This window comes from Falco rusticolus, chromosome 12, assembly GCF_015220075.1.
Source record: "Falco rusticolus isolate bFalRus1 chromosome 12, bFalRus1.pri, whole genome shotgun sequence".
Taxonomy (NCBI): Eukaryota; Metazoa; Chordata; class Aves; order Falconiformes; family Falconidae; genus Falco; species Falco rusticolus.
The window spans coordinates 25,743,790-25,768,253 of NC_051198.1; the positions used below are offsets into that span (position 1 = coordinate 25,743,790).

The following is a 24,464-nucleotide window of genomic DNA, read 5'->3' on the forward strand; positions in this document are numbered from 1 at the left end:
TTCACCAGGGCTACAGGGAGGGTTCAGTTTTTGTTGTAGCAGTTAATGGAGATGATATGGGCTGACTGTCCTGAATTAGTCCTGGAAAATCTTGTTTGTGTGTTTGGGATGAGTCAGGAAGGAAAGTGCCAGGTTGAAAGAACTGTGCCAATTCCGAGTGAAATGGAACAAAGGCAGGAAGGTCCTGTTCTTCTGCACCTGCCCCCTGGCCAGGCTGAGGGCTGCGGGCCCAGCCAGAGGAGGAAGCGTGTTAGCTGAGTTCGGTGACCAGACCTGATTTAATGCTGTGAAGGCATTTGTTTTTCTGAAATGTTTTGACTGACTTTTCAGGAGAGGACCAGTGCCTTTTTTTGTTTGTGTTTTTATCCTTGAAATAAAAAGTATCTGTCATTCTATGTGATAATGAACTCCACCCTTCCATGAGACATCACTGCTGTGCTTTAAAAAAAAAAAAACAAACCAAAAAACAAAACCGGTGAGCAAGCTTACTACAACATGGACAGGATTTTTGACAGCTTAGTGTCACTGTATGGAAATTGCAAGTATTCTGAAGAACCTTGTGTGTAAACTCTTGAAACAATTAGCTGTGTCTGGCCCTGCACTGGTAGATCATGGGCTCAGTTTTCTGTCCTAGATTGCTTCAAGTACAGAGTTGTAAACACTGCATGCTGTGTAGTTTGTGATTAGAAAAATAATTCTGTCTCCAAGTTAGCAAACTTATTTCTGATATGTCAAAAAAAAAAAAAGCTATGTTCAGCACCTAAACAAACAAACCCCCCAAACGAAACAAACAAAAAAAAAACCCATCAAAACTTCTAAGGGGCTTAGGTACCATAGTAACAAGCACAGGATAAGATTTACTCGGTGCTCAGTGTAATTTTGCCTATCACAAGTGTGTATGTATGCTTTTAGAAAAGAATCTTCATTGTGTATTGACGTTAAGGGATTGTATTTCACCTTGCTATAGAAGTGTTTTACTATTAGCTTTGAAGATGTTTTGTTGTTTGTTTTTTTTTTAAATACAGGCTATTACAATTGGGAAGAAAAGGAAAGAGATTAAAAAAAAAAGGAAGAGTAAGGGGAAGTTAATTTGTTTAATAACTCACTTGATACTATATATTGAAGTCCATGGTTATAGTTTGGATTTTAAAAAAAGTTTTACAAAATGCTTTTCAGAGTTACAGCGTCAGTTAATTAAATGTTTCCATATGCTTGACTGAGGCCAGCTTTATTCAAAGTCTTTGTTTCTTATTGTTGATAGCTTCAAGCACTTTCAAAAGTTCATGCCTGGAATTCCTACATATTATGTAAATCTGATAGAAACAGCAAGATGCACATGCATGTGTGTGATTATTTTCTGTGTACACCTCTGGAAAGCCTCTGTGAATAGGTTCAGGGTATGCATGTAAGTTAAAGACAAACATCACGGTTTTGTCTGATTCTGTTCTGTCTGGCATGCGTTGACCTTGGTATCTGATTTAAAATCTATATATACTTTTTCCACTCACTCTGTGTGTTTGCTTGTTTCATGGGGTTTTCTGAGCCAAGTCCTTCATATTATCCTGTTTCAGTGGAGTAGGTTGATTGCTTTGGCTTTGGGGTTTTTTTTAATAACCAAGTTTCTATCACACGTTCCCAGTCTAACATGCTTTTAATTGCTGATAAAAATTATGAAAAGAATCACACGTACATGCATTCAGACTTTTAGTTGCCTCCTCCAAAGCACTTTTCACATGTCTCGGAGAGACAAAAAATTAGAGTAGATAGTGATCTATTAATGTTTTGATTGAGATCAGAGGGGCTTTAGTAATTGTAGTATGATGCAACGGGTACATGTGGCAAGGGTAAGCTGTGGGTTTGTGCAGATGTGAGGTTTACCTGGGAGAGGAGTGAATCCCCTTCTTCTGGCAGTAGCTGATGGATCACGTACCATCATCATCTTGTGCAGTTCAGAGTTGCATGATGCTTCATACCTGTAAACCTGACCCTCTGGGTGCTTTTGGTATGTGATGCAGAACAAGCTGATGTGAACATTTTTGTTGGTTCCTACATTGAGGTTTACTGAGATCATTCAAAAAATGTGGTGGTTCTACTTTACTTTGATTGTTACTTCAGAGGGGGAAAAAAAATATTTGTTTGAGGTGGTTTGCTAGAAGTTCCTGGGTCCTAAAGGAATAGTTAGGGATAGCAAGCAGTTAAAACATGAAAACAGCTGGACATCCAGGACATTACTTCTCATCTTTCTCCCCTTTCCTTCCCCTGAATTGTGAATCAAAGCTGTGGCAGATGAGAGCTGTTCAGAAGACTGTCTTCTAAACTCTTCAGCCTCCCTCTGTCTGGGCTAGCTGTTTTGATTACCTTGCAAAACATGACAGCTGTTACAAATGCTCATGTGTATGGCACATGCTTGAAAATGTTTGGAGCTATGAATATAAAAATTGGCTGTAAGAAGCATAAGTTCAGAACTGGAGATAATACTGAGAAGAGGAAGTGTGATGATGTGCTTTTTTTAGCACCTCATGTGCATACTTTGCTTCCATGGGCTGACTGTACCAAGGAATTTGCCTTGCAGTAATTCAAGAAGGGGAAAATTCAGGACTAAGATGTTTGCTTAATCATATGAGGTGTATTTGTAGGCAGGTCAATGTGTAGAAGTTATCCTATTACTCAGAAGGACTATAGAGGCGTTTGGTGTTGTTTGATTGAGAAAGGCTGTGTCGTTTGGTGGCCAGAATGGTTTGGGGGACTATTTCAGACTAAGCTGTAAGCGCAGTTAATATATGTGATGATATAAGTTTAATTATGGTGTATAATCTGTGAGAATACTACTCCAGTGGCTAGGTGAGTGACTAAAGGACGCTGAATAAGTAGTAGACCACACGTGTTGTATCTGCTTGGTGCGGGTATTTATTCTGCACTTTCTCAGAGATAATGTATTGGGCATTGGGTCATCTTGCTTTCGCAAAACTGCTTTGGGGAAGACGATAGCTTTGAGTCTTCGGGAAGCAATGGGTCAATCTCTTGTGATTTTAATGCCACTGACTTTCTGTAATAACACTAATGGAATGTGTCAGAAACAACCTTAGTTAGGAGTAATAACTGTTAATTGAGCTCTCTTCAGTCGCAATCTAAAATTGAATACTAGAATTACTCTTCTGAGATTTCTGAAAAGGTGGTAAATGTTTTGTATGTGCTCTTCCTTTATTTTTTTAAAAACACTTGACTAATGTGAAAAATACCTAAATTGCTGTTCTAATGTACTGTTTCAGCTCTAAACTTTTGTCACTACTGCACCTTTTTTTGTTTAAAATTGCATTTTATTTTAAGAAACATCTAATTTTTATGTGTTTATTTCTAGACATTTTATTTAACAGTGACATAAACAACATACAGGGAGTCATGTTTATGATATCCTAGTAAGACAGTGTTTCCCACTACATTACATATGTACATATAAAGATATATTATCAGTGTAGCTAGAGAAATATCAGAATCCCTAATTAAAATCCTGTGTAGGAAATGAAGGTTGTTAGCTGGAATTGGTTTAGATGGCAGTGAACTTCAAGGAGCATGTTGGTTTTTACAGCCCACTTGTTTCCAGCACCCTGAAAAACTTCTCAGAATTCAGAGTTTTTTCTTCTGAAATGGCGTTTTTAAATAGTCACGTAGTAGCTGATGTGTAATGAATGAATGTATTGTAATGGACCAGAAAGATCTTAAAACTACGTAGCCTGTCTTTCTAGGCAGTGTGGATATTGCATGCTTCTGTGGAATTCAGCTTTAACATTGTTTGGAAATAATCTCTGAGATACCGTTATTTGACCTAACTTGGTTGGTTTTTTCAACATCTTAACTTTGTTATGTTTGGATTTTGTTGAATGCTGATTTCTAGAAGTTCATGAGTTTCTAGTTTAAATTCCTCCGTACTTTCCAACAATAGCAAGCTGTTTATGTGCAAAAGGGAGGCCTGTTGCAAGACTTAAGAATAATAATTGGAATTTCATTCAGTGCTGTTCAAATTCAGAAATGCTATATATATGTGGCTCACAAACTAAGAAACTTGGCTGCCTTTATGCATATTTTCTGTCATCCTTGGGCATAGCTGGGGAGAATGGTTGACTCTGAAGATAAGTCTGTCTAAGAGGGAATAATTAAGAAACTATCCAGAGGGCTTCATTTTTTCTGTCCCGTAAAGACCAAAATCCAGAACTGTCATGACCATGAACCTTCTTTATTTTTTTTCTCTTTGGATTTTGTTCTGTGTTACATTGTCATCATGATTAAATAACTGCTTTCCCTGTTAAATCTGCGTGAAGATGATCTGTCCTGTGAAGCCATCTTTTGCTTTGCCTGTGGCATTGGTTTTGCTTGCCTATCCAACTGTTTATCTGAAAGATACCTTCAAGTATCTACTGGAAGTAGGCTAATCCTCTGAAATGTGTGAAACTGGCAATTGGTATTAGGGTTGCTAGTACTTCTGGTAGGCATTTTATTTCAAGTAGTGAAGATCTAATTCTGTGCATGAACAGGCTTAAAGACTTCTAAAACTTGTTTGTGTAGCATAGTGCTGTAGCTCTGGATGGGGTTCTAGGTACAGCTATAATATTCATTATTAGCACCATACAAATATTGATATTGCAGGGTGTTGTCTTAGGCAAGACTTCTACTTGGGCTCTGGTTTATTGCATGTACGACTAGTGTCCAATGTTGAAGGAATGTTTCAAAGCCTCTTTGCCTGGAGATGTCCTTCTGATCCTCTCTTTCCAAGCCCAAAGAAAGTATTTTAATTATGTGCTTCTAAAGGATAAATACTATTGCTAGCATGTTATTTCATGGTTGAATAAATTTGTCTGATATGCTGAATCTAAACATGCCTGGCTTGCTTGGTTCTGCAGTGATTTGGAAAACAGTTTATCAGTGGGGGTAAAGTAGTATTTTGCAGAGACGTGGGTAATGAAGACCAACAGAAAATTCTATTTAGGACCCTCCTTCTGGCATAGTGAATTAATAATGCTGGAGGTGATGTAAGCAGTGTTGTGCTACATTTGGGAAGAATATTCAGGTTGTGATATATTCCTTGTTTTTTCCGGTTGTGTTGCAGCTGTTTGCTAGTTTTCCCAACTCTACTAGTCCTTATGTCCTGAAATAACTCTGCTTGGCTCAGTGGGACTATCTGTAAGCATGGGTGTTTACAGGAGAGGATTGACTTTGGTCTATAATAAATACACATAGAAGTTGGAAGCAGTGCTTTAAAATGTGTTTTGTGTAAGAAAATAATTACTTGTCTAAGGAATGACAGGTGATATCAGCATAGACCAGCGTTAGGCTGGGGTACTGGGTGGAACAGTGGAACCTCCCAGTGCTGAGGCGCTGAGTGCTCCTCTGACTCTGCTCTCAGCTTAAGGTCAAAGATCTTGAAATCTTTGGTCTGTAAAGGAACAGGCTCAGTTAGTGCTCTGCACAGAGATATTGAGATACCCACTTTTTGATTGAAGCAGTGAATAATGGGAAAATATGAAGGTGCCTTGAGTTTTGTTGGTGCTTGATGCTTAGCAGGAACTGAGTGGCCTAGGAGTAAGCATGGCTTTCTGTTACAAATCTAAAAACTAGTCTGAGAAGACACTGTTTCTACCTACAGTTTTTGCCTGCCTTAAAATCTATAAGATTAGAGGCTAAATTTTACTTGTTAAACATTTGTACCCATCTGCCGCTAATCATAGAAAGCATTTGAAATACTGAAACACTTAACACCCCATTGACATCTTCCTTTACTTTGGTTTCTCCTTGGAACATTTCCAAGCCCCATCTCTATCTTGCCTCTTACATACTTGGAAGTTAAAAGAGTACAGAAGCACTGCTGATTTTGGTGACTAACATTTAATGTGGGATGATGGGTTGGCATGCATTAAAAATAACATCCTTTTAGTTCTTCAGACTTTTTGAGATTTAAAGTATGTTTTCAAGATATTGTGGAGTTTTCTTTTTAAGAATAAATTATTATTTTTAAATAAAGATGTAAGTTATTTGTCACTTGAATGAGAACTTCTGTGACTTCCAAGGTTTAGGGAGCAAAACTTACCTCAAAAAATCTTTCTCGTAATGTTGTTCAAGTGAAGAAAGTTAAGAAAAAAAATTTGAGTGAACCCTTGTTTCCAAATATGCCAAAGTACAAGTATTTTTTTGTACTGTGTATTTTTAAAACACTAAATTTGGTTATGATTAGACAAGTTTATTTGCAACATAGTGGTATAGTGTGTAGCTTGGCATAGTTCCATATTTAAAAAAAGTCTGCAATGGTTTGTTGATTACTGCCTAGATGTTCCTTGTTTTACTTTAGGAGCTGATAGAATCTTTCTGCAGACTTTTTTTTCTTGAGACATGCATCAAACTCAGCCCAAAGACAGCATATTCTGCTTAGGCTACCATCCAAAATTAGTAATTATATGGTGAAAGTAAATAAATTACTTCCCTTTACACCTTGTTATGCTTTTAGTCTATTCTGCTGCAACTGTCTAAAATCCAAGTAGCTAAATTTGCAACTGTTTTATCTGCTTTCCAGCATACCTCTGTGGATGGATACACTGAACCACATGTCCAGCCTATCAAGTCAAGTAGCAGACAGAACATTCCCCGATGTAGAAACTCCATTACGTCTACCAATGAAGAGCATCCTCACATTGGAAATTATCGCTTACTGAAAACAATAGGAAAAGGAAATTTTGCCAAAGTGAAACTGGCAAGACATGTACTTACTGGAAGAGAGGTAAGCCTTCCAAAAAAGAAAAAAAAAATACTGACAGTGTTTTTTATATTCTCTTTGGCTATCTTTATAATAAGTATTTCTGCTATTGTTTTACCTTTCTCTTCTGAATAGAAAAAGCACATTTTTTGTCATCATAAAGGAAGATGCAAAGAGGCTGTTTCAGGATATAGGAAAAGTTACCTGAGGTGCCCGAGTTTTCTCCCTCTAACCACTCGCCTCTTTTTTTAAAATGTAACCTCTTGGTGAAGAGAACAAAAAGTTTGATGCATATCAAGGGATATTTTGGGCCTGGGAGGGCACCTGTTCATCCCCAAGTATTTCCAAAACCAAAGAGAAATCTATTGATAGATAATTTCATTGATATTTATAATCTATAGAACCTTGATATTGAAATCTATTGATACATTGATCTTGTGTTTGGGGGGCCTGGTTTTGCAGTGGACAAGATAACATTGTTCTGTCCAAACACTGACAGAAGTATAAAACTGATTCCTTGGTGGTATCATTGGGTGGCAAAGTTCTGAGCTCCTGCTGGTAGATCCCAATAGGTGAGGAAATTTTGTGTGGTAAAATACATAAAAGCAGATATATATGCATGTCATAGAGGCACATCCATGCTTTTGCTTACAGAGGTGCAGTATATTTTTGTTCAAACTTTTTTCTGAGTTTAATAATCCATGGTTGGTTGTTTTTTTCCTCAAGGTTGCTGTGAAAATAATAGATAAAACCCAGCTAAATCCTACTAGTCTGCAAAAGGTAAGAAATACACCATAATATCTGAAATTCTATAAACAGTTGAACTGTGATCTTTTATTTACTTGACAAAAATATTTGGTCCCTTTACTTTGCTAAACACCCATCTTTGTGTACATATGGCCTTGGGAGACAGCAGTATGCTACTGTCTTTGCTGTAGTGTGCATGTGCAGTTTTTCTGAGAGCAGTTATTCTGTGTGGTTCCTGTCTAAGCATTGCTTCTTTGCTCTTCCTTCCTCCAAAAGCTTTACTTTTTGCAGACAATAAAATTTGTATCTAATTAGGAACATAAGTAGTTTGTCTTAATACTAAATCAAGATGTAATGCTGTTAAAGATAGTATTTTTCTTGGGTTTTTCTTTAATGTCGTAATTGTTTTTTGTGGACTTGTAAGAGTGACAGTTTTCATGGCTTTAATGTTTGGGGGTTTTTACCTTTGTTTTTATATTATTTCAACTTGAATAAAACATCTGTCAGACTCCAGGGACCTTTGGCATTACTTTTCATGTACTAAATTGACAAAATGACTGAATGTAATCAGAACATTCTTGTTCATGCCTGTAGATAGAAACTCAGAATCCTTCATAACCATTACAGTAACTGTTTTGACAAAACCTTGGGGGTTTTTTTGTTTGATTTGGAGTTTTTTACTATTTAACTATACATATGTTTGGTTTTAGCTGAAGCACAGAAATGTTATACTGGAGGGTGCCTATTGGAAAAATTTGGGATATTTTTTGTTTACAAATACTAGGCTGCTGCTGTCTGTAGCTGTAGAATGAGAGAAAGAGGCTAGGGCTTAATGCTGTTCTTTTATCTCTGCCTGCCATTGCATTTATTTTATTGTGTAACTTTGGTTATGGGGAGTTATAACCAACTTGGCTTTAATTTCTCTTCTGTAGAATTTTTGTTTGAGTATGGGTTCTTTAGGATTATTTTTTTAATTCAACCTGCTGTGCAGAGTCCATGCAAAAGCTTTGCTATCCTTAAGTCCTATATCCCGTATTAAGCAAATCTCTTTGCTAATATTTGAGCTAGTGAAGAGGGACCCACAGATGCAGTACGTGACAGAGCATATTGGGGAAATCCTTTGCTGCTCGTGTAGCTTGTTTCCTGCCTAGCTTGGTATTTACACTTGGAGAGCTGGGTGAGTTTGTCTCATTGGTGAGCAATGAGAGGGTAAAAAATAATAAAACTTTCTGGAAAACTAAGCATGAACACCTTACTTCTGGGATAATTGATTTAATGATAAATATATTGTATTTTACACAAAAATACTAAATAATTCAATAAATCAATCCAAGTATCAATGAAACTTTCATAGCCTGCAAAAGATGCTGTCACACTGTACAAGTAGCGCACAAAATACTCATGTAATAGGACATTGCTGCTGTTAACTTGTTTTTTGAGTGGGAAGTTGATAACGAGAAACGTTTTTAGGTACAGTTAGAAGTATCTTATGGCAGAACTAAGGACAGAAGTTAAATTTAGTCATTTAACCACAATTCCATTCTTCTTCAATAGCTAATAGAAATATTTATACCATGCATCTTCTGCTTACACTGGAAAGTGATAGTTTGTTGTACAAAGTTTTCCTTTGTAACATTTTGATTGTAATTTTCAGAAAAAATAATCTTTGTTTTGAAGCTTTAAATGTCTTCAGCTTCCTACAATTTTCTGAGAATTCTGAGTGAAGCTGAATATTGATTTCCTGAAAGCTTTTAAGTAAGCTTAAGCACAGTTTTTTGCACAGTCATTCAAGCAGCTGTAGTTTTTTAAAGCAAATAAGGGTGGGAGGGTGGTTCATCAGCATGCTTAAAATTACTTCTGCTAGTATTTTGATAGGTCATTTGTGTATTGTAAATAAAACAATAAAAAATTCTTATTCTGTTCTGTGAAAGCAGTCATCTGTTTTTCTTTCTGCACTGAGCTATTATATAAAGTTTGTGATCATGTTCTACATAGTATCACTGCAATGTGAAATTTTATAATTTTGTCATCAGGTTTAACTGTACATAGGATTGTTAAGTAGTCGATTATTTTTTTTTATTATTTCAAGAGGTAATGTTGAGAATACTACAATAGTAGTATTGTTTTAGTAGGAACAGACACTTTTCTAAGGAATGTCTGTAGGGGAATACTGGAGTGTGTTACTGCCACAAAAATACCACTCCTGAGTGTGAACCCATCTAAATTAGCATAGTTGAGAGGACAGTCTCTAGAACTTCAAAGCGGGTAAATTGTATGCAGGTCAGCAAAACGTTTAGGCTTTCAACCACTATTGGTTATTGTTAATCAAACAAGACAAATATAGGGATCTTTGGTACAGGGTCATTCACAAGACCATCCCCTTTCTGCTCACTACAATATAAAGGATGCCAAGTGCAAGTAGGTATCGCCATAGTACTTGCTACTGACCTAATTAAGTAAAATGAGTTGAGGCATCATAGCTTCTCATGCACTGTTCTGTTTTGTAAACAGAAATATTTGAGCACATACGTCAGTTGCTGCAAGTGTCATACAAGCTGGGTCTGTAGTTAGTCACGGGTATGAAAGCAAGGAAAGTGTTTAGTTTGTTCTTCACCACTCCAATGTTGTTTATGCCATATAGTATGGGCAGGGCACTTCACAGATGCAGTTATTTTAACTTAAACCATCAAATGTTAGGAGACAACACAAGTAAGCTGACCTCGTGAATTTTTAACTTTGCATCCTTGTGCATGCAATGCGATAGTCTTAAGTTATATTACATTTCTTGCTTCAGGACCTCTATCTATTTAAATAGATAAACAATGTTGAATTAAGGTCACTGCCTTTTATTTTGTTTTCAATTTGTTCAGTATGTGGTTCCCATCTTACTCGGTGAGCACCTGTTTAGAAGACAAAGCTGGCTTTTTTGTGAACTTGCTGTCTTGATAGTAACATACTGTACTGAGTTAGCTTTTTCCACTGTCATGATTGTAATTTTTACCCAAAGGTAAGTATTGGAGTTTTATCATAACTGGAATTTATATCAAAATAGCTGTTCTATTTTCTGCATGTCTGCTACTTTTACAGTGTCGTCTTGTACTGGCTTCACTAGGGATGTTTCTGAAATAGCATTCCGTTGGTCTTCTGCAGACTGCTAGTGGAATAGAAGGTGCTGCTTTCCTAATAGGTTTTATTAGCAAGTGGCATTTCAAATTTTCCCTTTTTAGGGGTCAGCAGGCTTCTTTTTATTCTTTAAACATATCCAAAGCCTCAAACTTTGGTTCTTTCTGTTGTTAAGAGAAGCAGAACAGAAACAAAGAAGTAGAAGGTTTGGAACAACTTCAATATGTTACCTATTGAAAGCTATGCTTTTTTTGCAACAGCCATTCTCAGTAATGACTTGGAAACTAGAGACATATTCAAGCACATCTTTCAAAGCAAGAAAAAACTTTGGTTAACTGAAGATTTTTATTTTGATTGTAGTGACTTAAAATAGTAAATCTTAAATGTAGATGTCAACCTGACAGCATTTAGAAGTGTTAGCAATGGTGTGACAGAAGGTCTTTGTATTTCTGCAGTCTGTGCCCTGGAAAATGAAACTGGAAAAGCAGGAATCAATTGTTCAAGCCTTGTGCCTTTTCCATAGGTCCAAGTTCTATGAATTGAGTATGGTGCTGGCGGTCCTCTACTGTTAAGTGAAGCTGAGGCTACAACCCATTTGCAACAAGGAGATACTTGTTCGAAAGCTTTTTTGAATGGTAGCACTTGGTTAAGAATGAAGAGCAGTCCTATAAGTGTGTGGTGGGATGGGGGGACAATAGTCAGGGAGCACTTGCCACCTTCAGAGAGAGAAGTATGCTGCTGCTCAAGAAAATAGAGGCATGTGAATTCTGAACACACTATTTTTTTATCAGTAAAATAGAGCATTTTATAATCCTATGGTTTGCCTTGTCGTGAAAGGAGAGCTAATCTCACTGTTCTGTCCAGATTTCTATAAAATTAACAAACTTTTGTAGGAGGTAGGCATGATCTTGTTTTAATACCACTGTACACAAAGGAAGAGATGTATCCTGGGTGTTATTGAGGGGTGTAGTGGCTATTGTGTAAAGATACATCTATTTGTAAATACATAGTTATTGACATAACCAGTGTTAATGACCAGCATGCTTCTACAAGAGGAAAGGTGGCAGCGGGTGATTTCCCAAAGCAGTGCTCCACGGAATGCAGAGTTGTAAAGTAAAATAATGTACTCTGACACCTGAACACCATTAATGCTTTTATTCAGGTGTTATCCATTGTTCAGGGATTTTCTAGATTGTTTCTCTGTTGTGAGAGAAAATTGGAGGACTGAATGCCGGCATTTTTTTAATTTGTATAAATGTGCATTTATACTGGACCAAATAAAATCCTGAATATACACCAGGACTCCAGAGCACAGTTTGCCCAATTTCCATCCCACTCCCCCTCTGCTGTCTGAACATCTGTACTGAAGTAGGCTTCTGTGATCTTTCTCCCCACTCTGCATTTTAGAGACCCTTACACATCCCCTTGGACTGTATGGGCCAGGAACTACACAAGGTGTAATGTGGCTGTGTTTGTGGTCTCTGCACAGTGCTGTTCCATTATTTCAGTTCTTTCAGCCTTTCAAGTAATTTCTTTCTTCCTGGGTTGGAAGGTATTTTGGAAGGTATTTGTTACACCAAGCAGCTTTAGCAAAACTGCTTGACTTAGTGATGTAGCAGTATTACGGAATACCTAAATTACATATGCCTAATTTGCAAGGTGCCTAGACCTGAGTTACTTCAGAAAAAGATCTGAAAATGTCGGTTTCAAAGTGAGCAGCTGCTGGGAACTTGTTAGAATCCAGTAACAACTGCAAAATACAAATTCTGAGGAACATAGGTCTCCCTGTGAAGGTGGCTGCCTTGTGTGCTGTAGTTTCAGCAGTGGGCAGACAGCTGGGAGACGAATTTTGTTTTACCTAAAAGACTTAGGGTCTTTTTTTTTAATCTTTTCTCAGGGCAAGGGATTTAGTCAGCCAGGTACCTGCAGGTAGATTCCAAGATTTCAACTATTCTTTCAATTCTTACTCTGCTGATTTCTTTATTGCCCTGCTCTTATATGTTTGTAGGGAGGCTGAAGCCATCCCCTCTGTAAAATAAAATAATCAGTTTCCATTCAGCTTATGATTGACATGATTTGTGTGGATGAGCATCACCTAAGATAACTTCAGCTATTTCAGCCTTGTCCAGTTCTTGCTCTAAGCATGCAAATGCATTTCGACCAGCATTAAAAGTGCCTTTGAGTCAAAAATCCCCAAAGCAGCAGCTCACCTCTGAGCTGCTAACCAGCAAGAAAATACCCAAATTCACCTCATGACTTCGAGTTCGTTTAGAATTTGCCTTAAAATAGCTGCTCTCTTTCGAAAGACTGACGAACAACTTCCTCTTGATGTACCCATGGTGACCACCATGACTGCGTACCTGCTTTTATATGAGAACATACACTTCAGCTTTCTGAAAAATGTCTGTTCAACAAGATATATAATACAAGATGTTGTAAAGAATTTTATTGGCATTTGTGCAAAATAAACCTAAGCCCATACTTTGGGTCTTGGTGATGACTTCTATTCAGAACCAGAGCAAGTAAGTATTTTTTTCATATAACAAAGTATCTGCATCAGGCTAGAGGTCAGTATTGTTCTGTCTTGAGGAAAATAGACTTATGTCCATTTCCTAGTAGATTTTTTTCCTTTATGGAGGAAAGAATTTGCATACTGTGTGGAACAAACTATATCACTGTGAAATCAACTTGAATCTTAAACCAATAGTAAACTTAAAAATCTGTGAGAATATTGATTACAGTAACGCACTTTTTTATTTACTATGTGCTTCACATTACACGTAAAATTGCTTCTTAAATGATCTTTTTTCTAAATATGAAATTATTTTTTATAGAAGTCTAATATTTTAAGCCTGCTTATGAAGACACATACTCATTGCTGTAACTTTTATACCAGCATTAATACTGTTAATTTATGAAATAACTTTCCAGTCCTCTGCAGAAATTGCAGTTTTCCCCACACCTGCTTAGAAGCTGTTCTGAAGCTGTGCCATCTATTGGTTTGAATTTGTTAGTTTCTGACTAACTGATACTGATTTAGCTGAGAAACTTTTTCTTGTGCAAGACTTTCATATATTTAGCAAAAAAAGGAAAAAAAATGCACAAAGAACAGCCTGGTATGATGTTTTTTTCCTGGAAATAACTGACTTTATGAGGCAACAAGAATTTGCTGAAGTTAATTCTAGTGCACAGTATTACATACCCATGTGTTACATTTTGAACAAACTGCATCATACTGTTCATGTTTTCTCAGAAAAATGCTTTTGTAGTCTTTGCTTCCCTCTGAAATTGTTTTAGTGGCAATTATAAGGTGAGTAGTTAGTAACTATCTTGAAATAATTAAATAATGTAAAACAATAACTGCAATATTACTCTATCAAAAGCTGGATTTCAAAAAGGTTTTGCTCTATAATCTTGTAGAATAACCACAGAATTTTAGAACTGTTATGACCAAGTTGTACAAATGGAGTAAAAAACCATCAATGTTGTCTAAACAAGAGTTTTAATTACTTGTTTAGACAAGTAGGCTTGTAGCCTCAGCTGTCATAAAATAGAAACTAAAGTGCTAGTCTTTGAGGAGGTGTTTGCTCTCTGGCTTGCATCATTGTTTTGCAAAGGTAGCATCCAAACAAATGGGACTGATTTTGAAAATGGAGAGAGTTGTCTCTGAGACATCATTTCTGCATTGAGCCTTTTCTCTCTAAGGAGGACTGTAGTGCTAAAATGTTTCCAAAATGTAAGCATTACGTGGAAGCCAGTGGGCTTTTCTTCCTTCCTTTCAGCATCTTCCTTCAGCCCAATGCGGGACTAAAGAGCATGCAGCAGAGTAAATAGATTTGATGATGGGGATATGCTGTTCACTTGAAGTAAAACAGTGCAAGCTTATCAGTATTGACAGCCTTAAGTATAGAGTAACAGAACTATATAGTCATTTTGGATTCCTTTTGTTTGCCTTCTTCCCTCTGAGCACCTAGGTTAGTCTTGCTTCACCTCTTATTTAATCAATAAACCCAGGAGTACTAGAAATTTAAGAGCAAAGACCTCTTGTTTCTGGTTTAAAAAAAAAAAAGTAAACCCACCATTGTCTTAAGTATATACACTTAAAACTATAAGTTTGTCCAGTTGTTCTTAATTATGTGACTTGGGATCATAAAATGGTCTTTCATCAATCATAAATCTTCAGGACATCACTGTGAGAGACCCAGTATAAAATCTGGTATTTGTGAGAAAAGCGAACTTGCCTGCTTCACCTCTGTGGAGTGGTAGGACGGGGGGACATCAGGGTTCCTGATACCCCATTCTGTTTTAACAACTGTGCATTTGACTTTTTTGTAGTACTACACCTTGTATTTTCACCCACAGTTATGTTTGTGTTCAGGAGTAGTTAGTTAGCTGAACTTGCAAGTCACCAAAGAAATTGAAGCAGAGATATAACAAAAACTTACGTGGATGATCTGTTGGGTTTGGTCAATGTGAAATTCCAGAAGGGGCTATAAAACTTACCTGTGTCTATGTAAAGCTTAAAGATCGGTGTGGTTTTGATACGCAGTTGGTAGTGGTTATTTTTATGTGACATATAAGATGCAGATTAAGTTTTCTGAAGTTCATTGCACTCTATTTATCTGTATTTTATGCTAATGCCATTTTCTGTGGGGTTATGTTGCTTCTTTTTGCCATCTAAAATAGCATATCTTGTGTAACTTTTCCTTAATAAACACACTAAGAAAATTGTCTTGCTTCCTTGACAGTTGTTTCGAGAAGTACGAATAATGAAGATACTGAATCATCCCAATATTGGTAGGGACCTTACATTTCTGCAAAGTCTTTTTTTTTTTTTCTTCTTTTTTTTTTTTAATTATCCTGTTTACATTTTATTCTCTTTGGCTTTATTTGAATGTACTTTACTGTTATGCTTTTGTTCGTTAAACTTTTTTGAGATAATAGGACAATGAGCATTCAGTAAATACTTCATTGTCACTCACCTCTTTTTATTGACTGTGCTTGAAACAAGAATTTTGCTCAGAGGAGATAAACTGCTCAGTCCGAAAAAGCTTTAAAGTAGGAGATGCTGAGCAGTCCAGTCTGTTGAGGGCCCCAACTCCCCTCTTCCATTTAAGTTACTCTGGAGGCCAAAAAGCATGAGTTTCTTGGGTGAAAGTAGCAAAACTCCATTAGTTCAGTCTAGGAAAGACTCCCGTTGACTGATATTTCCAGAAAATTAGAATTACAAAGTATGTAATTTTCCCTTTCTGCTTTAGTTCTTTCACCTACCCCACAGCTTCAGGGCCCTACTTTGTGATGACAATTCTTCTGGCTGAGGAGGGCTGGACAGTCTTGTTCCAGAGACAGTTAATGGTCCTGAATTGGCCAGAGGGCTTGTTGCATACAAGGTATGGATGAGGTGTACAAGTTATTACATGCTAGGCACTCCCTTCTCATCCCTTGAATTGTTTGTTGCTTTTCCAGCATTCTTAGCTTCCGCTGTTTTTTGTTTTCTTGGGGGTGGCGGTGGGCGTGTGTGTGTTTTTAAATGAGTGGTTACTATTACAATCTGAGGAAAGTCTTTCAGACTTAACGTTTCTGGTATCCACTCAGTTTTCAGTTGGTCAGAATCTCAGATTTCTAACTGGGAGCAGTTTACTAGTGAATCCGGGAAGGTTTGTATAATCTTAAAGATGTCTGTGTCAAATTAAACCCTAATTTCAGCATGACCTTGTTTGTACAGTATGCATAAACTTTTGAGAAAATGATGAATTAATGTGCCTTATTGTCAACCGTGATTTAGAAATTAATTTTGTTTTTTTCCCCCTCAAAAGAATGCTAACCTAAAGGATTAAAAGTTTTCCTATGGTTTAGTGTTATCACTGGCCATAAAGTATACTCACTTAATGAGTATAGGGGTTTTGTGCTGTGCTTTTGCTCCCTGCTGCAATCTCTCTCTCATTCATTTTTCTTACAGTAAAATTATTTGAAGTTATTGAAACTGAAAAGACGTTGTATTTGGTAATGGAGTATGCCAGTGGTGGTAAGTAGATTGTTAATTCTGATTTAAGGATAAACTGCAATATAGAAAACTGTGCTAGTTGCATGCCTAGGAATACATGATTTAAGGATTTTATGGTTAAACAGTTATTCCTGTCTGGCCTTCACAACAGTCCTAGCAGACCTCCCAGGGCACACTTGCTTGCTTGCATCACGTTCTGTAACCTATTAGGCTTGTGCTTAAGGGTAGTTCATATTCTGTACTGGAATGCTGGGAGGTAATCTGGTACTGATTCCGGCAAAAACTTGGCTCAGTATTAATCTGCTACATTTAGGCAAGCACCGATGCCCTGTTTTATTTTGAAAATGTGTGCCAAAGCACTTGGAGAGGCAGGCTCGAGGAATGAGAATAAGGAACACTGGAAGGGGGACCAGCAGGATCATAAGAGTGTAAAGGATAGTGGGTGCCCGCTTGAGAAGCAGCTTAGCATCTGAATGGGGAATGTTTGAGTGTGGGAAGGGAATCCACCACAGGGCTAGTGACCAGCTAGGAAAGGCTACTCATCAGACAGTACAAAGATGGGGATCTGAAGGGCATATGAGCAGCTTTGTTAGAAAGAGAAGAAGCAGGAAAAAACAAAAGTAATACAGTTAATTTTGTTAAGTGAAGCCACTAGAGAGATGTGAAACAAATCTGGTACATAAGAAGTTGCCTGTTTCCCAGTGTGTCTTATGCAGTATGAATGGGTTTTTGTGATTAAAGTAAATTATTTTTTTGTTTCGCAGTGTTAAGTAATTTTAAAAATTGAAGAAGCCTTAGTAGGGAGGGTTCCATTTTTATATTTCTTGACATGTCTGAAAAATTTAATGCAGTGCAAACAGTAAAAAGGAATTTTTCCTGGCTGCTTCTATTTCCTTTCTGTTGAAAAAGGGGGTTGGGGGTGGGGGGTGTTTTCAAGCATGATACAGTTGTGCATGACAGTCAAAAATAAAATAGGACAATAGGACTGATGTTTTGTCCTTGTCGTGGTCAGGAGAAGTGTTTGACTACCTAGTTGCACATGGAAGAATGAAAGAGAAAGAGGCTCGTGCAAAATTCAGGCAGGTATGGAATTAACATTCAATCTTCCTTTTGTTTCTATTTATGGTGTTTTCAGATAGAGATGAGTGTGAGCATACTTCTTTTACTTTTAAAAAAATATTCATTGTTGTGATAATGTTTATTAAAGCTAGAATGGAAAAAATCCCTGAAGGGAAAAATAACTGCTTCCTACGTACTATCTAAAAATAGTAACACTGTTGTACATTCTTTTTTAGTGGATGTTCCTAAGAGCCACGTTTTTTATTGTGACTCACTTGAGGTTTTAATCCTTTTCTGAGTATTTTAGAATTTTAACAGATGTTCTATCTAGAGATGTTGATACAATGACATGTATTGCTGTGTCATGTCACACTTTTTATATGAAGGGAATTCTGTAACAAGTTTTCATGTTCTTATTACAAACTTTCTCATCTTAATCTTTTTCTTACCCTGTTTTTAGTGATTATTCTGTGAAAAGCTTTAATTAGATAAATAAACAAAATTGGGTATTTTTCAGAATTAAGTTATGTAATTAGCATGTAAAGAAACTGCTTTTAACTTGCTGTTTCGGACTTGTTTTTTGTTATATATATGCAATGCATGTATAGGAAAATGTTGAAGGAACTGTTCTGTTAAGGATGAATTGCAGAGGTATGCTGCAAATGTTTCAGAAGATAAAATCTGAGACAGTACATCTGGCTGTTGGGTTGGGATGGAATAATTTTCTTCTATAGTTATTGGTATTGGGTGATCCGTATTTAAAATAGATGTTTCTCCTATTACCTTGAGGAGTATGTATTAAACTTTTTTTTAATAAGAAAATAAGCTGCTTTTAGGGACTTCTTAATTTTATTATTTGGGCTTTAATGAAACTTCCATGAATATTTTTCTAAAATGCAAGCTGTTTTTATTAATTCCTTATGTCCTATTGGATCGTATCAGGACCAAAATTACTAAATTATGTATGAAAACTTGTACCGAGATTGAAATAAAGTATTTCACTGATCATCTTGGTGTTTCAGATTGTATCTGCTGTGCAGTACTGTCATCAGAAATGCATAGTTCATCGTGATCTTAAGGTAGGCTGTTACTTATTTTTCGTTTTTCTATTTGGCAGAAATTAATGACTTAATTTCATTCTATATACTTGTCCTTGCTACTGTCTGAATGCCTCAAACATGTGAATGAGGGAATTATGACTTATATTTTATTCTCAGTTTTCTGAAGCACAAAAATGGTGTAGTTTGCCTGGTAGAGCAGGGGAGACAAGAATAGAACATGTGTTACTTTCATTCCAGTTTTGGCTTTAAGAAAAAGACTTGCTCTCCAGAGAATTATAACTGCTGGCATGCAGATATCTACACTGCGAAGCTACAGAAGTTCGGTGATACCAGTCAGCACTACTTAATTAAAATATTTTCAGTTAAAATATATTGCAAGATACTTAAAATGATCTTTTCTTCATGATTCGTAAGAAATATATTAGGTTTTTAATCCATTTGAACTTCTGGTTTATGCTCTAGTGTTTAATTCAGACAGAAAATAAATCAAATGTAAACAGAAATAAGTTGGACTTCCTGGCTGGTTTTTCTTTTTTTGATGCTTTCTGATATATCTATCTGTATAAATGTACCAGACCCTGTTAAAGAGTTCAGCCATTGCAGGTACAACCTAAGCCTTCAACCTGAAGTTGTCTTAGTGCCAGGTTTAGAAACCATGGGACGTGGACACAAGAGCTTCACCTGCTTAAAAGTTGGCTTGTGCTCTTGCTTTCGTCTTGTACATTTACAAAGAAGATATTGGTGTAGGTTCTTTTTTTACTGATGTATCTAAATACTTGTGAAAAACTGAGGTTGAATAATTCCTAAGGGAGTTTTTTTTCACTAGTATCTTTTGTCTTAACTTGCTTTTAATAAACTGCAGCATGCTTACAACCTCTTTCTCACAAATCTGTTCCCTAATACCTGTCAATCTGCCAGCTCCTGCGTGTGCATATGGTGCTGGATAATGCATCTTTTTCTGCGGAGTCCTACCTGCCCCACGACCATTGTCATCTGACAATGAAGGAGGTGCCTGGCCACTCTGAAGTCAGAATGCAAGGAAGGAAAGGGCTGGATCTCATTGAAATCTTAATTAAAAAAATTCCTCCCCAACTTGCATGGTGGTTTGAAGCCCATGAATGTTTTGTCAAGCTCCCTGGAGCTTACTGCAGCCACTGTTGTTGAGCTTTCCAGAAGGCTGCGCCTAGGGACCTATTGGCTTGGCTGGATAAGCCGCTTTCACTGGTTGTCTCAGCCCTGTGCTTGGCTGGCAGTAGGGAGCTAGCCCTCTCTGCCTGCTTATCTGGCATCGGCTTGCTCAGCCCAGCTATGTTAGTGAGCCTTACTGCACTAAACCCTGCAGTTATTTAGCATCCTGCATCTCGCTCTTCCTCCCAGAGCCCGTTACAACCTCCAACCCTTCTCTCATTTCTTAGTTCCATAGCACGCGTACAGCTCACCGCGTTGGTCACAGGACTATCCAAAACCGCTTCGCAGTGTTCGCACAGGATCCCTTTTACCATCTGTCACGAGTCCTCTGCTGCTGAACTCCTTCCTATTTGCAAGACAGGCAGGCAGGCTCCAAAATAATGTCTTTGCCTGCTTTTCTCTCTCTGTCCTCTCTTGGATGGAGTTGTGCTAGACTAATTTGAAAAGTTAAGCGTGGTGCTGTGATGTGATTGAGAGCCATTCAGCCTAGCCAATGAAAAATACATTACCCAAAGAAAAAAGGCCTAAACATCTGGCTTTGAGGAGGTGTTCTCACTTTCTCTTCTTTTCAAATGTTATGTGTTATCTCTGTTTTACTTAAAACTCTTCTCATGGAGCTGCAGAGAAGGCAGAAGCAACTTTAAAGTTGTGTCTGCTTTTGTATCTGCCTCTGTTGACTTTCTCAATGCTATCAGCATGCCGACCAATTGACACTGTTGGTATCGCAGGGCGGATGTCTGGCAGCACTTTGGAGATTTTTGATAAGCCTTTTTGGCCTTAATATCAGAAAGGGTAAATTCTATCAAATGTAAGTTACTTTAAACTAGGAAGAAGCACAAGAAATTGTGGAAGCTTGTCCAGGCTATTCTGGCAGAAGAGGAGTGAGTGCAAGGCCTGTGGGTACTTAAACTGTGTCCTTTTAATTTTCTGTGATGATAAACAGCTTGCATAGAAAGGCCTACAACCAATTCCAACTTGGCTTATCCTGTGATGCACAGAACTTATCTTACCTTTTCAGTGACTGTTAATATTTTTTGCTCTGAGCATGTAACCAACAAAAGCACAGTCTTTGTATTTGGCATATTAAAAAGGGGGTTTTGGTATGTGTGTTTGAAGTAAGAAACCTAAAAGCATGGGGTACTTGGGTAGCAGAGTACTGTTGAACTGGGAGGACTATTGTAATCGCAGAGCAGCTGCACTGACAGTTATGTTTTCACCACAAGGAGAATGAAGTCTTTGTGCAGTAATGTAGAAGGCTGTCAAATCTGGAAAATATCTCTGTGAGTCTGTCTGCAGGCACATCAGCTGGAACCAGCTGAGATTACAGGTCATGAATTGAGAAAATAAAATATTTTCCAGGAAAGTTAGTTTGTAAAAATGGGCTGTGTTTTTTTTCCTGATAAAGGCTGAATTCTCACGTAGCTATTGCCTTGATATACTGGTAGCCAATTGTCTCCTGTTCTGTTCATTGAGTGCAAGTGAAATTTTTAAAAATAAAAACAAAATTTTAAAAAAAATGCATGCAAACAAGATTGTTTACCCTTTTAATAAAAGCAACTAACAAATTTATTGCTGCTTCTCCGATCCTGACCTAAGACTTTTTTTATTTTGTGAGCTCAATTCTGAGTGCAACATCCAATGACAGGTGTCTGTGTTTGCTATAAAACTGATGTTTGGCAATTAGGTGAGTCCTCTGCTCTGGTTAAATGTCTCTGTCCTCTTGCTGAAAAAGAAGGATTCCTGCACTGCTCAGTGCTGCTCCTGTGTTGCTGATAAGCAGATCGGGAGCTGGGTCCCAGTTATACGAGTGAACATGGCCCAGTTCTGCTGCGCTCCTTGCATAGCATCCTTGCGCTGTGAGAAATGCACTTTGGTTTTTTCCGGTAATGTATCAGTATTTCTCTGACCTAGCTCTTTTAATCATCTGACCTACCTTTGATACTAAGTATAAGATTCTGTTTACTGATTCTCCAGGTTCCGGAATACTTGCATCTGTGTGACGCATTGCATTCACATGGTGATTGCTGCACAGGCATTAATATTCTTAGATGTATAATACGTGCATTTTTTCATACACAATGTAATACTTGCGTGTTAAACACCTTGGTGGTGTTACTGCTAAAGCAAACATTGATAACAAAGGGGAGAGAATTTTCTGGTACAGAATGCTAAGATACAGCACGTAGCTTGAAGTGTTTCATCTTGTAAGCAGAAGAGATTTTCTTTCAAAGTCTTAAATCCCTTCTAACGTTTACCCCACCAAAATGGTAGGTGGTGTTTGGGATTAGATTTATGCTCCTTGGCATCAGAAATTGGCATGAACCTGTCAAAATCTGAAACTGCTATTCTGAGATGCCTAGATACTTCTGTCTAAAGCTGAACTAAGTTACTTCTTCCAGAAAAGAAAATCTTCCTAGTTGACTCACTAGCTGACTTAAGTCTGTTTAGCTGCTTTTAACACTTACATTTTCCTGAGTAAACATAGTCATTTTCAATCTTTGTAATGTATTCAGGGGGATTAATTTCTTTTGTTCTGCAAGAAGGATACAGATGTGAACCACTTTAGAAGAAGAAACATCTTTGCATTTAGTGGTAAATGATACACTGTAATATATTGATGTTATTCTGATACATAAATTGTCCTTTTCCTCTTTTGTTTTTCTCTTAGGCAGAAAACCTTCTGCTTGATGCAGACATGAACATTAAAATTGCAGACTTTGGTTTTAGTAATGAATTTACAGTTGGTAATAAACTGGACACGTTTTGTGGAAGCCCGCCTTATGCCGCTCCTGAACTTTTCCAAGGAAAGAAATACGATGGTCCTGAAGTGGATGTGTGGAGCCTTGGGGTGATTTTGTACACGCTAGTGAGTGGATCATTGCCATTTGATGGTCAGAATTTAAAGGTACAGTTACAATATGAAAGCTTGGCTTTTACTCTCTTTAAAACTTCTATGTCATTAGAAGGCTCACCTTTTAAAACTTTGTTTTAAAGGAACTGAGGGAGCGAGTACTGAGGGGGAAGTACCGCATTCCATTCTATATGTCCACAGACTGTGAAAATCTACTTAAGAAGCTACTAGTACTGAACCCAATAAAACGAGGCAGCTTGGAAGTAAGTAATTTCATCTTGGAAAAAAAGGGGGTTCAGATTAAGAAAGGACAAAACAGGATAATTGCTTAAGACTTCTTTATTTTTCACAATAGGTACCTTCTTCCTGTTTTAAGGGCCCACAAGTCTTGTTGAAAAAAATTGAGGAAATGTCCCAGAAACAGTGCAGCTTGAAAATAGAAAGTGTTAATGAATGAAAGTCTAACCTTAATTGCAGCTCACTAAAGACTATCATTTAAGAGTGTTTCAAAGTGCAAACTTCTCCCACTTGTTTCAGTCAGATAATGAAGCTAGTTCAAAATATGTGGAAAGTAGGACAAGATTGTAAATACCTTCTTGGAGTTTTTCAGAAAAACAAAAACCAGCAGCAGGCAGTACCATAGGCATTTATGAATTAACTTACCACTTCCAGCATGACTTCTTAAAAAGGATAGATGCAAGAAGAACAGCTGTGATAGAAAACTATGTGGGGGTTTTTGTGAGTGTTTATCTGTATTATGGCACTAAAACAAAGAACTCTTTGAATGATAAGCTAATAACTGCTAGTTATTTCTGTTCAGTCCTTTCTTTTCCCCCTTCTGGTATCTGTTTTGAGGATTTCTAGGGAGTTACAGTTATTATTAATTTTTTTTGTTAGTAAATTGGGTTTTCTTTTTGTGGTATGCAGAGAAGATCTGTGCATAACTTGTGAGGTGTCTGAAAGGTTCAGTGTTTTTAAGGGGCTGTTTTGTTCAGGATTGCTGTAGTGGTATATACTTGCCGGATAACTCTGAAGCTGATAACAAATATTTTGTGTAGAGTTCACTCTAAATGCTGCTGTGTTCTATTTTCTGAATTCTTTCATGAAGAGAGACTTTTAAATAACATCTATTTACCATAGAGATGAAAGTAGAGCAGAAGATAAATAGAACGGTTTTAAAATAGTATTTGCATGAGTTAATCACCAGTGACTTTTGTTTCATCTTTCTGTGCATACTTGCGCAGCAGTGGATGGTGTTCCAGAGAATAAATCCCATTTAAGCAGCTTTTTATTTGTAGTGGCATGACTTATGCTTCCTGGCATGGATGCTACCTGTGCAAGGAAGCATGCATTCACTGAGCTCTGTCTGCGTGTAACATTTCGAGCTGATGCTGATTTGTTACTTGTTATAAATAGTCTTAACTTGGATAAAATCTGTGCTGAAGAGAATAGTGAATGGTGGCTTCTACTTTACTGATATTCACTAGTTATGTTGCATTTATTACTGTCTAGAGGTCAAAACGGTAAGAGCGTAGTCACTCAAAGATGGTGAAAGATCACTTGTTTCCTGTGGTGTGTTTAAGTTTTAGGAAAATAGATTTTCCTTTTATTGACCTTTCCTCTGGATTTTCAGCAGTTTCTCTTCAGACCTGATTTCACTTTCATTATAGATATTACAGTGTTATCCAGTTC

The 24,464-nt window shown here is 37.2% G+C and overlaps 1 protein-coding gene across 9 annotated transcripts in view; it reads left to right on the forward strand.

Moving 5' to 3' along the window:
• MARK1 (microtubule affinity regulating kinase 1) overlaps positions 1 to 24,464 on the forward strand; it is a 62,367-nt gene that overhangs the window by 18,546 nt on the left and 19,357 nt on the right. For 7 of the 9 annotated variants that reach the window (XM_037405567.1, XM_037405563.1, XM_037405564.1 and 4 more), the window contains exons 2-9: positions 6,560 to 6,763; positions 7,466 to 7,519; positions 15,358 to 15,406; positions 16,569 to 16,634; positions 17,626 to 17,696; positions 18,695 to 18,751; positions 22,590 to 22,826; positions 22,916 to 23,035. In XM_037405567.1, the coding sequence (XP_037261464.1) occupies positions 6,560 to 6,763; positions 7,466 to 7,519; positions 15,358 to 15,406; positions 16,569 to 16,634; positions 17,626 to 17,696; positions 18,695 to 18,751; positions 22,590 to 22,826; positions 22,916 to 23,035 (858 nt within the window). Of the gene's footprint in view, positions 1 to 6,559; positions 6,764 to 7,465; positions 7,520 to 15,357; positions 15,407 to 15,867; positions 16,000 to 16,568; positions 16,635 to 17,625; positions 17,697 to 18,694; positions 18,752 to 22,589; positions 22,827 to 22,915; positions 23,036 to 24,464 lie in introns of those variants that run through there. The other 2 variants (XM_037405571.1, XR_005106977.1) reach the window with 2 other exon arrangements.